The sequence below is a fragment of the Triticum urartu genome, chromosome 3 (assembly GCF_003073215.2).
Source record: "Triticum urartu cultivar G1812 chromosome 3, Tu2.1, whole genome shotgun sequence".
Classification (NCBI taxonomy): domain Eukaryota; kingdom Viridiplantae; phylum Streptophyta; class Magnoliopsida; order Poales; family Poaceae; genus Triticum; species Triticum urartu.
The window spans coordinates 600,136,394-600,150,133 of NC_053024.1; the positions used below are offsets into that span (position 1 = coordinate 600,136,394).

The 13,740-nt window shown below is 41.0% G+C and overlaps 1 protein-coding gene across 1 annotated transcript; it reads left to right on the forward strand.

Moving 5' to 3' along the window:
• Nucleotides 1-11,672, forward strand: LOC125547010. The gene is made up of 18 exons (XM_048711065.1): nucleotides 1-92; nucleotides 292-817; nucleotides 2,632-2,653; nucleotides 2,860-2,954; nucleotides 3,044-3,139; nucleotides 4,332-4,463; nucleotides 4,617-4,733; nucleotides 4,875-5,044; nucleotides 5,166-5,240; nucleotides 5,425-5,473; nucleotides 5,556-6,959; nucleotides 7,098-7,176; nucleotides 7,386-7,515; nucleotides 7,639-7,738; nucleotides 7,978-8,073; nucleotides 8,211-8,449; nucleotides 9,268-9,327; nucleotides 10,137-11,672. Exons 1-7 carry the CDS (start codon nucleotides 1-3, stop codon nucleotides 4,707-4,709), a joined length of 1,056 nt encoding a protein of 351 aa, XP_048567022.1. The 3' UTR covers nucleotides 4,710-4,733; nucleotides 4,875-5,044; nucleotides 5,166-5,240; nucleotides 5,425-5,473; nucleotides 5,556-6,959; nucleotides 7,098-7,176; nucleotides 7,386-7,515; nucleotides 7,639-7,738; nucleotides 7,978-8,073; nucleotides 8,211-8,449; nucleotides 9,268-9,327; nucleotides 10,137-11,672.
• Nucleotides 11,673-13,740: the final 2,068 nt, after the last annotated feature.

The window sequence follows — 13,740 nt, forward strand, 5'->3', positions numbered from 1 at the left end:
ATGCCGCATCCCGCGTTGCGCACACCATCAGGAGGGGAGAAATGCCCCGTCGCCACCTACACCGACGATGGGAGGGAAGGAGAGGCGAGAAAGTGGATGAAAGCAACAAAAGCTAGAGTAGTAACCAATCTGATACGTATCCTAAGCTATTATATCCGGGCCAAATTTTTTTTACACTTAATAAGTTGGTGCTAGAAAAAAACGTGGTATTTTTATATTTTTTGGCAGTGGTAGGTGTTTCTAACACATTTGTTTTCACCATGCAACCAATTTGATCCGAAACAAAAAAAGGAAAGAGGCACGGCAACGGTACTCACGGGCATCAGCTGCCTGGAAAACTCTCGTTCCGCCGCCACCTCCGCTCCGGATCCAGCCCCGCTCCACTTGCCTTTCGTATCCGCACCCACGCCACGCGCACCTCGGCAAGGACAAGCCTCCGCCCGCCGCCACTGCCTCCACCCCGCCTATAAAGCTCCGCCCTTTGCCCGGCCCGCTCCTCCTCTCCCCGTCCGGGCCACGCCTCTCGCCTCCTTCCTTCATCCTTGGCCCGTCCTGGCCACGTGGTGGTCTCCGTTCCGGCCGCCGATTCCAAGTCCGTCCGCCAGCTCGCGCCCTGCTCCCTCTCCTCTCCGCCTGTGGGGCCGCGCCGCTCACCGAGGACGCGGGCGGGGCTCTGCCAAGTGGCGGGCGACCGGCGGCGGGGGCACCGGCGTCGTGCGCCAGCCACGCGCGCTCGTCCTCGACTCGTCCCTCTCCTCCTCTCGCGTCCGGTGAGGCGACTCGTCCTCGGTTCTTGCCTCTCCTCATCTCGCGTCCGGTGAGGCAGTTCGTCCTCGGTTCCTACCTCTCCTCCTCTCGCGTCTGGTTCCATGTTGCTCGTTCTCGCTCGAATTCGTCCGTCGTTTAGAGTAGATAGAAGAATCGCTTCTGATTTGTTCGATTCTGCTCGTCCTCAGTTCCTCTGTTCTGAACTGCGCCTGATTCAGTTGATTTCGCTCGTCCTCGATTCGACCATTTAGATAGAAATGCGCGTCCAGTTTGACTTGCTCGTCCTCGCCGTCGTCGTCAGTTCAGAGTCGCGTGTGATTTGATTCTTGCCCGTCCTCGCCGTTGCCCTGATGCTCTCGCGTGTTCTTGGGGATGTCTCGTCGGGGGTCCGCGACTCTGGGAGGAAGCGAGCGGTCCGTCGGTCGGTTTGGGTCACCGTCTTGTTTGCGAGCTAACCAGTCTGTTCGAGAAACTTGTTCGTGCGCTGCTGTTATCTGACGATCCTGCGTTTCATTTTCGTGGTCGAGCGATGGTTCCTGCGTTTCTGTTTGAGAACCTTGCGCGTGCGCGTCTGTTACCTGACGATCCTGCATTTCGTGCTAGCGGTGGAGCGATGCTTCTTGCGTTTCTGTTTGAGAGACTTGTGCGTGCGCTTCTATTATCTTATGATCCTGCCTGCGTTGTTCATCAGTTATTTTCATATCTCAAACGCATGCGCCCTTGTGATACTCTGGTTTCCCTCTGTCCATTCTTGTTCTACCGGCAGGCGTGTGTGCTCCCGTCCTAGATGCAGAGAATCTTCTTCTTGTCTCTTACGCTTGTTCTTGCTATCATGCTTTGCTTATGTTCCAATATATGATGATGATGAGGCGTGTTCAACTTGTTTCTTGTTATCATGCTTTGCTTATGTTTCAATATATGATGATTTGTGTTCAAGGGCGCAAACCATGTAGGCCGTGGGTACTGTGATGTGAGGCTTCTTTCCTGTTGATAAATTAGGATGATAGGATGAGAAGAAAAGCCTGACTCTTGTAACAATCACTTGCTTGGTTTCCACTTCTTTGCGTGGCCGATTTGGCATCCAATGCATCATAATCACGTTTTCCCTGCTTGTTTTCATATCCAATGCATCCACTCATCAGAGCACCCTTTTCCCTATTTGTTTTTACTTCTTTTCCTAATAATTAATCATGTTTACCAATACTGCATTTCTACTGCTCTTTGTTCCCTTTTGAAGTTCACTGATTCAAATCTGATGTGACTTCTGTGTTAGTATACTAGCCATGATGTGTTTTATTCAAGTTATTAACCTACAAATTTGGCTTGAGATGCTACATGTTTATATGGCATGATTGATTGTTGTTTGCGTATGGTTTGCTATTTGTTGATTGATTGATTGATTGCTATTTGTTGATTGATTGATTGATTGATGTTTGCTGTTTGTTGATTGATTGCTTGATTGCTTGATTGCTTGTTGTTTGTTGATTGGTATCAAACTTTGGTATTTGTAGTTCCTGATCTTAGGTAACAGACCTTGCACTATTCTTTTTTCTGAACTTTTTTGTGATTATGCAATGCTTTTCTAAGTATTTAAGGTACAAACATGTTGATATGGACACATCACATTTGCTCTTTATTGTGTTGCTAAGGACACTGATGGGTTGAGTTGGCATATAGTGCAGGTATATTTACATTCTGTGATGCTGATGCCTGTAGTCCCAAAGTGTTTATTTACCCAAATTTTGCTACTGGAACTTTTGGTTTTAGATATTGGCACCTGATATTTGAATGGATGTTTTCATGATGCCTAATTTGATTCATTATCGTTGTTCTGATGGTGTGCTACTGGTGTTTTAACTGAAGCCGTGGATCGCTCATCAACCTGGTATGTGTTTCGATGATAATCCCTCTCGAATTTTACTCGTTCCTATATTTTACACAAATGTTTATCTCATGGCTGGTAATGGTAACCTTATGAATGCATAGCCCACATTTTAGCTAGTTATATAGTAATGCCATACTTGCTTGGATGATGTTCTGTATATGCAAGTGTGGTGAGCTCATATATTTTGTCGGCATCTATCTATGCAGTTGAGCTCTTTCTGGATAGGACAGAGGTACAATATTTACATCCATGGCAGAAGGTTCTTAACCCTGAACTCATCAAAGGTCCTTGGACTCAAGAGGTTTGGCACTGCACTCCTGACTTTGCTCGAAAAACAAACCTTTTGCACATTTTATAGTTATATTTATGATTATGATATTTTTTCTACAGGAAGATGACAAAATTATTGATCTTGTAAGAAAGTATGGACCAACAAAATGGTCTCACTGCAAGGACCTGCAGAAGGACCCTCCCACCTCAGGGCAGGTGATTTCCCCTCTGTCCCTTTTGATTCCGTCTAGATCTTGCCCCGAATTGATGAGCGCGCCGTTGGCGTGGCCTGGTTGTTAACTGTTGTTACTGGTCATGGGGGTTAGGTTGTCGATTATTTAGCTGTGCTCTTGCAGTGCTTTTAGGTTTGCTGGATTGATTGGTGGAGAATACTGCTTATGAACTGTACATGGACTACTAATATGATTGACTCATGTCAAGTGTGTGATGTATCTTCTGAGCAGGCCATTTAAAAAAACCCTTGGATTTTGTTCTGTTAGGTTATAAAGTATGCCAACCTTATTACAATTTACAGTCAGTACCAGTACCACATGGGCAGAACATGCACCACCCTGTAGCACTATATGCTATCTTAACTTCCATAACCAAAAGAAATTAAAATTGCCAAGCACTTCACATTTTATATGGACAGTTAGGCATGACTAGCACTATATAAGAAACATAAACAGTTCCAATCTAATCTGTTAGGCATGGACTAGACTATTTAAGAAACTTAAGCAGTACCAACCAAATAAATAGGGAGAATTTTCGAGAGTGAACTATGTTTTAGGAGGTGAGGTGGAAATGGTCACCTGTCTTCCTTAGTCTATTAACGCATACTGGAATAAGTATAATTACTGAAACAACTTCAGCATTCATAATGTGTGTAAACCTGATGTTCTGTGTTTTTGTGGAGAATAAGTGGCTTTAGTGGATGTCCTGGCCTCCTGGGTGACTTGATGTTTTCTAATACAACAGTTGGTTCCACTAACCTCTTGAAATTAAGAATAATGAACTTTGAATTATTCTAATCATTGTACTGGATGGGTATATGATGATTGTTCACACATATAATTTCATGCCTAATTCTGAACTTGTTCACAGATAACTAAAGGAGAAAATTCCTTATTTGACACTATCTTAAAATCTGCTTCCTTATTTGACACTGGAAAAGTTTTTCTTCCCTATTTGACACAAGTTCTAAATTTTATTTCCTATATGACATTTTCGTCCATTTTGAGCCTAAATGACACCTGAGAAGACTCTTTTACCCTCATGTGGTATGTGTGTGGGGGGCAATAGCGCGCACACGCAGCAAATATGACTTGTTTCTTACTCATACTTGACTGGCTTCATACAAATGCTTGTCTGACTGTTGTGTAATATGTATTACTTTCCTTTTATTCAGGAAGGTCCTGTAGGTGAGGACATGTTCCACTGGCAGGCCAGTATCATGGGACCCTTGGACAGCCCGTTTACTGGTGGCCTATTTTTTGTGAACATCCATTTCCCACTGGATTATCCCTTCAAACCCCCGAAGGTAATTTCCGGTGTACCGAGCTAACCTTTGTAAAAAGGGGTTCATATTGATTCTATGATATTGGAATTGCTGTTACACAAATGTCTTGGGGTCCTCAAACAATTAGTTTGCTGCTGCTTGCTATCTTAACATTCAGACATGAACATATTTCAGGTCTGTTTCCGCACCAAGGTGTTCCACTTCCACTTCCACCCAAACATTAACAGCAACGGCAACATTTGCCTTGACATTCTCAAGGAACAGTAGAGCCTGACTTTGACCATATCAAAGGTAATGATCTGCATTCCTAGCTTGGTTGTTCCATTTTTGCTTAAAGCTTGTTGCTTATATAAGCTTGGTTACTTCAACAACTTAATCTCACAAAAATTCTTCATGTATGTTTCTCTAACATTTACCCGTCTCTGTTAACAGGTCCTCCTGTCAATCTATTTGTTGCTGACGGACCCCAACCCCAATGATCCTCTGGTGCCTGAGATTGCTCACATGTACAAGACTGATTGGGCCAAGTATGAGTCCACGGCATGCTCCTCGACACAGAAGTACGCCATGGGTGGATGTATAGGCAAGCAATGTCGAGAGAGGTATTCTTTTGATTGTTCTATTTTTATGGTTTGCTGAAATACATTCCCCCCCGGGTGGGATTGTTTGCTAATTTTGAAACACACTAGTTACTTCCATTTGTGTACTTCTATTTGTTCTTAGTTCTTCTCAGCTATAGCTAAAGTCAAAGACGACAAACCAGGTGACTTATTGGAGTTGCAGGACTATAAATCATCGGTAAGTTTTTATGCTTTCAAATGGTCAGAGTTTGAATTTTGATCAGTTTGTCTGACTTGTTTTATACTGAATCCTTGATTCCTTGATAACTTAGATACACACACATGAATAATTACTTATGTTGTTATGATCATAAACTGATTTCTAAGTATCTTTGACTCATATGATGCTTTTTAAATAACAGGTCATATGAATCTTCATTTGTAAATATGACTGCTGGTGCTGCCGATGATGTAAGCTACTTTTCTTGCTTCAAGAATAATAGAAATATCATTTACATCACACTCACATTTTAAGTTGCTCATGTCATTTCAGGCTAGCCATCGGCTTGGAACTAATGAGAGACAACCGCTGTTGCCAACTTGAAACATATACTTTTTAGGTATGAATGGCTTACCTCTCCTCCTCTCGCGTCTGGTGAAGCAATTCATCCTCGGTTCGTGCCTCTCCTCCTCTCGCATCTGGTGAGGCAATTCGTCCCCGATTCCCCCCCTCTCGCCTCTGATTCGTCCATTTAGATTAGAAGAATCGCATATGATTTGTCATTTTGCTCGTTCTCGATTCATCTGCCTTGAAGTGCGTCTAATTCGACTGATTTTGCTCGTCCTAGATTCACTCGTTTAGATAGAAAATCACGTTTGGTTTGATTTACTCGTCCTCCTCGTCACTTTAGAATCGCTTGTGATATGATTTTGCTTGTCCTCGCTGTCGCCCTGATGCTCTCGCGTGTTCTTGGGGCCGTCTCGTCTGGGGTCTCTGTCCCTGCGACTCTGGGAGGAAGCGGGCGAGCAAGCGAGCGGTCGGTCGGTCTGGTTTGTGAACTAAAGTCTGTTTGAGAAACTTCTGTTCCTGCATTTCGTGTTCACGGTGGAGCGATATTTCCCGTGTTTACTTGTGCGTGCGCTTCTATTATCTAACGATCATGCGTTTCGTGTTCACGGTGGAGCGATATTTCCTGCGTTTACTTGTGCACGCGCTTCTGTTATCTGTCGATCCTGTGTTTTGTGTTCGTGTCGGGGCGAAGGTTGCAGGAACGATGGGTTCTTGGTTCGGAAATTGGAGCAGTGTCAAATCGTTCCCTCTATTCCACCACATGCGTTGTTCGTCGATTATTTTCATATCTCAAACGCATGCGCTTGATACTCTGGTTGCCCTTTGTCGATCCTTGTTCTACTGACAGGCGTGTGTGCTCCCATCCTAGATGTAGAGAATCCTGTTCTTGCCTGTTACAGTTGTTCTGATGCTGTTCTTTTCAATTGTTTATTGTTATCATGGTTTGCTTATGTTCCCATATGGCACGATTGATTGATTGTTGTTTGTTGTTTGATTGATTGGCTTGAGATGGATTGTTGTTTATTGTTTGATTGATTGGCTTGAGATGGATTGTTGTTTGTTGCTTGATTGATTGCCTTGAGATGGATTATTGTTTGCTGTTTGATTGATTGCCTTGAGAAGGTACAAACCATGTATGCCGATTGATTGTTGTTTGTTGCCTTGAGATATTACATGTTTATATGACACGATTGGTTGTTGTTTGTTCATGGTTATTACAATTGATTGATTGTTGTTTGTTGATTGGAATCTAATTTTGGTATTGGTAGTAGGTAACAGACCTGGCGCTATTATTTTTCTGAACTTTTTTGTGATTATTATGCCTTCACATTGCACTGCTCCCAGATTCATATCGACATGCCCACGCTGTCTGACGAGGATAAAGATGTAAGGAACTCCTCCCAAGAATCTCTCTCGCTCCTTGTATTAACTTGGCGCTAGACTTTACATGTCATTTTTTTTCATGAAACTGGAGCTCCTTGCTGTAACCCATTATATGACTTTATGAGCATGCGCCACTTTCAGGTTATGAAAAAATGGGATGCTCCAAACAAGATTGACTTCCTATCTTTCTTATACAAGGCATGCAGAAGATGTGTGGCAAGTAAGTAACTCTATGTCGATATTTAGAGTGCACTACTTCACAGTGCCATCTTTCCCAACAGATTGAAATTTTTTATATTGATATTTTGTTGAATATCACATGTTTGTTTGCACTTCATACTTTGGAAAATATTCCTAACATTGATAGTAATTAACATGTATTTCTCTATTGAGTACTACTTTGTTGTTCTTTAAGTGTTCTTATTTCAGAAGTTTGCTCTGCACAAGTGCAACATGGCTGGAAAACCTGCTGCTGTTACTTGTGTTGTGGACAGTATGACAGACAACCTAAGGCCTACACGTGCAGATGCAACTGATGTGGCAAATGCAGTGTTGGATGGTTAGTTTTTGCCTCTTGTAGATATCTTATACTTTGGTGATCCTGTACAGCTGCTCATTACTGCACCCAAACAAACTATAACTACACAAGCTGTAACATGAATCACAATTGTTTTGTTCGTAGTGATGCCATTCTCCTTGGTGCCGAGACTGTCCGTGCATTGTATCCAGTTGGGATTTAAACGGTAGGCAGAATTTGTGCTGAGGTGAACTTTCTTTTGGAGGTATATATGTTCTCTTGAGGCCTGTTTGGGAGGGCATTTGTTGATAGGTTCCTTTTTGTAGTTCAAATCAGACTTCAATACTAAAATGTTACAAATAAATACTATTCTTCCCAACAGCCCCTAAATGTGTTCTCAACAAGTATATCTTTGGCACTCTAATGGAATCTAATGGAAACTCACTCCTTCCTGCCTTTTCTCTCTTCATATTTGGTGATATATTTTCATGAATTGTTTCACAGGCTGAGAATGTCTTCAACCAGGATTTGTACTTCAAGCGAACCATGAAATACGTGGGAGAACCCATGACCCACATGGAGTCTATTGCTTCCTCTGAAGTGCGTATTTTGTTTCTTTTCATTCTCCAACCTTTTGTTAGTGTTTACAGGGAACAATTTCTGTCTCCCATTGATTGAATATCAGTCTGTGACACTTGGGTTTATAAGTCTGAAATAGTTCACTACCTATTATCTAGGTGCAGGCTGCTATCAAAGTTAAGGCTTCGGTCATCATTTTCTTCACCTCATCTGGACAGGAGAAAAAGAGTATTTCTTCTTATAGGCGCTTCACCTCATCTTTGTAGTTTAATGGAAATTGATTGATATATTATGCTGTATCGAGTATCTGCAGGCTAATTGCCAAGTACAGGCCCACCATGCCATTCCTCGTCTAAAAACAAATCAATTGAAGTGGAGCTTCACAGGGGCATTTGAAGTATGTGAACAGCCTTTTTCCTCGTAACCTTTTTGGTACTTCCTGTGTGTGCTATATCTAGGTAATAATGATTCAGAACTAGCATGTTGATCTTCAAACTTTTAAAGATAACTTCAGGCTATAGTTTTTGTTAATGACGAATCTAACACTGAACCTTGCACAATTGTGCAACTCAATACAGAGGAACAATATATAAGTATTTGCCATGTAATGCTAGAATATTCATTTAGCATTTAACCTTCATGGTTTTGCCTTGATACAACATCCTTCTTTTCTCTCAGCAAAAGATTGATGATATGTATTGCTCCTTTATTTTTACTTGGTGCATAATTCCTACTACCTCCGTTTCAGTTTATAAGGGACGCCTATATTTCTAGATCATCAGTTTGACCAACGAAATATGTATTATATGAAGTATACCATTGAAATTAGTATTTGAAATAGGTTTGCCATGGTGTACCTTTTGTAGCATAACTCATATTTCATTGGCCAAATCGTTGATCTGAAAATATGCATGTGCCTAACAAACCGAAAGATTGGGAGTATGTTGTTCAACTGGACTTGCTAATGTACTATAGAATTTACCCTGATGAGAAACAGTGTGGTGTTCAACAAGATTCATTAATTAATATGTATTACCACGTGTCTAATACATCCCTATCTAGACAAATCCAAGACAAGTAATTGGGGATGGAGGGAGTACTATAGAATTTTGCCCGATAAGAAACAATATTGCTTATGTTGGACCAAGACTTGTCTCTGGTGTTTGGCAGTGTGCCACTATTATAACTCATATCTGTTGCATTGTCTTCCTGCAGGCAAGACAATCACTCATAGTTAGAGGCCTCTTTCCCATGCTTGCTGATCCACGTCACCTGGTGAGTTAACCTGCCTTTGATCGGTTGGCTATATTAACCATTCTTTGTTGGTTCTTTTCAATTTTAGAATACATGACCTAGTATGTATAATATGAAAAATAGGAACTACCTATAAATATCAACGTGTTTGTTCTGAACATAAAGGGAATAATGGCAGTTGGCCTTAGTGCATATTCCCAATATGTGAAAAGTGGACACTTTACATACACTAGGCCAGTGAATTAATTCTGCTTTTAGGGTTTTTGCTTGCATCATCTTCTACTTACAAATGGAATAAACACTACACTAGACTGCAGTTCACTTTTGAATAGTTGGCAAGTCATCATAAGCTCGGTTAATCAGTACATTATTTCGAACATGACTGGTGGTAGGCTGGTGTGTTTATTCTGTATAATATAAACTCAATACTTGAGCTTATAAGCTGGTGTGCACCAGTGAGGCTGATGTTTGGAGGTTTCATCTTGCATCCACCTTGAATTATTTGGTAGCTAGAATTCCTTGATTTGGACCCAACAAGTAAGAAGCTTGGTCTGCCTGGTGATTTGTACTGCCATTGTTTCTCTGCCCTGCTGGCTGAATCTACTAGCACTAGAAATGAATCAGTGTTGAAGGTTGCTCTTGACCACGGCAAAGCATCTGGTGTGATCAAGTCACATGGCTTACCTTAGCCAGAATTTCTATAAGAATGTCGCTCATGTTACATGCCTTGCTTTCTCTAGTAAGTAGAACAAGAATACTGTGCCTACAAACTTGTGGGTATTGATGAAGATAATCACTTAATCAGCCTCTAACTAACTTCCTATTTTCAGGAACGAAGATCTAGATCACCCTCGCCCCTCTAGAGAAATCAGTTTACTCATTCAAGTTCTGGAAATTTTTTGTAGCCTTTTGAGTTTACTTCGGTCTTGCATGTATTAGCTTTCTGTTTGTGCCCCTATTTATGTATGTTTCTTGTGTGCAAGTGCTCCGTTCTGTGTGTGTGTGTGACTTGTGTGTGGCTTGACTCTGTGTGTGGCTTGACTGTGTGTGTGTGGCCTGACTGTGTGTGACTCTCTGTGGCTTGACTATGTGTGTGTGACTCTGTGTGGCTTGACTATGTGTGTGTGATTCTGTGTGTGCTTGACTCTCTGCTTGTGTGAATCAGTGTGAATGTTGCATTTGTTTGATGGTGTGGCCTGTATGCTTGATTGATGATTGATGTGGTTTAACACTGCCTTTGCCGGTCCCAAGCCCGGATGTGAAAATGTGGAGGGAGCTGCATTTACCTCCTTTGTATTTTATATATATTCACCTTCTAACATTTGTGGCTGATGGCATTCTAGTTTACTTAGACGGTTAGCTTGTTAATTAGTTTTGTGCATGCAAGACTTGAAATCTAGCTGATGTTACTTTCTGTGCATGATAAATGGTTTTGTTGTGCACCTTTTAAAAGATGTGGTCCGTCTCCTCTTTTGGATGTTAAATAGCATTTGCTATGTTTCTGAATTGATTATCTGTTGTAAGATATGGTTAGCATATATAGTTCAGAGATAAATGTCTTTGTTTGCAGCAGTACATTTTATTCATTCCAATGGTGATTTTACTACTGTTTTTTGTGTGTTGGAACTCTTGCGGAAGTTCTCTGTACCCCAGTACCAATGTATATCTATTTCAGTGTCATTTTGTACTATAACATCACGGAAACCGGTGGTATATTTGAGATGAGTGATGTGATTAGATTGTACCAGACATGCGACTGCAGGAGCTTAGTGTATGAGTATGTGCCCCGTGACCGCAATTATCTAGTTACTTTAACAGGACTAGCTAGTTACTTTTGAACAATCAGGTAGTTTACAATATGCAGTTTTACTTGTATTCAGGAATGGAGCTTCTTCACTTCCTAGATGCAGCAGGTTGTCCATGTTGTGTGTTCAATTTCTTTGATTCACCTTTATTTTCATTTCAGCAGGTTGTCCATGTTGTGTGTTCCGTATGGATTAGATGCCGTCTGACTACTTTGTCTTCGATGTCGCAGCCCCTCATTGGGTCTTTAGTACTTCTTTTGTGTGTTCAATTTTTAATCCCCATTACGTGTGATGCTCTTTGTTTATGTGTAATTTGAACCTCTGGTTGTGCTCTTGTGAGTTATGAGCGGTGTCTCTGCTCGTGTGGGCACACATGATTTGAACCGCGATTCTGCTAGTGAGGTAAGCATGATTTCAGCGGTGTTTCCATGTGATTTTGAACTATGTCTGTGTTACGATCTTGTGAAAACATTGCGTGAATATTTATTGCCAATTGTGTGTCGTGCTAATACTGCCTTTGGTTGATTGTGTGGCTTGTTGCTTAGCTGAATGATTGGTTGTGGTGTTTGCTAATTTTTTTGTATTTTGTAGTTTAACACTGCCTTTGTCGGTCCCAAGCCCGGATGAGAAAATGTGGAGGGGACTGCAGTTAGCTCCTCTGTTTAGAACTTTCATGGTCTCCAAATATTTTCAATGAATAGTAGTGAATGAAGTGAGTAGAAGTCACACAATGTGATGGCAAGCTATTGAATGCATCCTTTTTCATAAAAAGGATAAAAACAATAAAAAAAACTCAAAATTAAAATATTCTAAAAAATAAAAGTCTAAAAAATATGAAAGATTTTTAAAAAATAGAGTACTAAAAAAATAACAGACTCAAAATTATAGAAGATTCAAAATAATAGAAAGACTTAAAACAATAAACAGACTTGAAATAATAAATGACTCAAAATTATGAAAAGACTCGAAAACAAGAAAAGACTCAAAAGTATAAAAGATTCAGAATAATAAAATACTTAAAAAGAGGAAGAAACTCAAAAAACAATAAATAAACTCAAAATAATGGAAAGACTCAAAATTATAAAAGTTTCAGAAAAATAAAAGACTCAAAAACATTAAAGAATCAAAATTATATAAATACTTAAAAACAATAAACAAACTTAAGTTAAAAAAACACTCAGAAAACAATAAAAATACTCTAGATTATAAAAGATTCAAAATTATTTATGGTGTACTAGGAATCACCATGCAAACACTAAATTAATTACCTATGACGTTGATAGAAATACATCACAAGCATTAGATTGTGCCCGGTCAATACAAATGGGCCAATTTGTGGTGTGTTAGAAAAAAAGGCAACACCAATACTAACTAAATGGGCCGGGCCAGTTTGTCGTGACGTGCCAAATATGCAAAATGCCACCACTATTTGAAAAAACAATATTGTGGTGGCGTTGGTTGGAAATGGTGTGCCACGAACTAAAGTTGGGGCTACCCATTTCTCTACTAGTGAGTGCATGTTCCTGTGGTAGCTCCAGGATAGCCAAATTTTCATTGATAGTTTGTAATGAATTTGCCGGATCGACATGTTCACCCTCATGGGTCCATCTATTTCGGGAATGCCAAATATACCACATGATCAACACTATCTCTGCTCTATCACCATTGGAGAACATTGGGGCGCTGACAATGTCACGTGACCAAGTAAGCAGGTGAAGTCGTGGTAGGCAAACCACTTCTGAGCGTATATGCTTTTGGCGTGTGAACAGTGAATCAGTGCGTATATGCTTCAGATGCTCGTTCATTGCCAAACAAAGCTTGCATTGATATCTATCACGAATATGTCATCTATGCAATGAGCATTCATTTGGGAGAATTCCTTTAGTCACTCTCCACTAGAAACACTCTGGTTTTTGGCACCACCTTTAGTTTCCACCCGACTTACATAACTGTTCATCTATCGTCGAGGTACCCATAGTTGTCCCTTCCTCCATAGCATTCACTCCTTTTGAGTCATTAGAGACAGGTATGGTGACTTTATAGTGTAGACACCCGACTTCTCAAAAGCCCATGCCCCCACCTTGTCGTATTGGAATGTTGTAAATTACTATCACATCTAGTGGCAGGCATAGGAAGGAAGTGAAAGGACCAAGAAGAGGTGTCTAGAGGGGGGTGAATAGAATCTTAGTAAGAAAAGTTACATTTTTTAATTTCTTTAAGTTGAAGTGGAGTTTTAGCACAAGTTTAAACATTCACAATACATACCAAGCAAGCATGACACGAGTATATGAGCAGCAAAAAGTAAATCATGCAAGTTGCAAAAATGTAAAGGGATGGGATTTGAGTGTGCAAACGCAATTGGAGACACGGAGATTTTTGGCGTGGTTCCGATAGATGGTGCTATCGTACATCCACGTTGATGGAGACTTCAACCCACGAAGGGTAACGGTTGAGCGAGTCCACGGAGGGCTCCATCCACGAAGGGTCCATGAAGAAGCAACCTTGTCTATCCCACCATGGCCATCGCCCACGAAGGACTTGCCTCACCAGGGTAGATCTTCACGAAGTAGGCGATCTCCTTACCCGTAGAAACTCCTTGGTTCAACTCCACAATCTTGATGGAGGCTCC

Bases quoted from the DNA above. Each gene is read 5' to 3' on its own strand.
- LOC125547010 (XM_048711065.1), top strand. From the start codon at position 1: ATGCCGCATCCCGCGTTGCGCACACCATCAGGAGGGGAGAAATGCCCC. The intron at 93-291 runs GTGGATGAAAGC...AAACAAAAAAAG, and splicing joins AGGGAAGGAGAGGCGAGAAA to GAAAGAGGCACGGCAACGGT. The intron at 2,955-3,043 runs GTTTGGCACTGC...TTTTTTCTACAG, and splicing joins AAGGTCCTTGGACTCAAGAG to GAAGATGACAAAATTATTGA.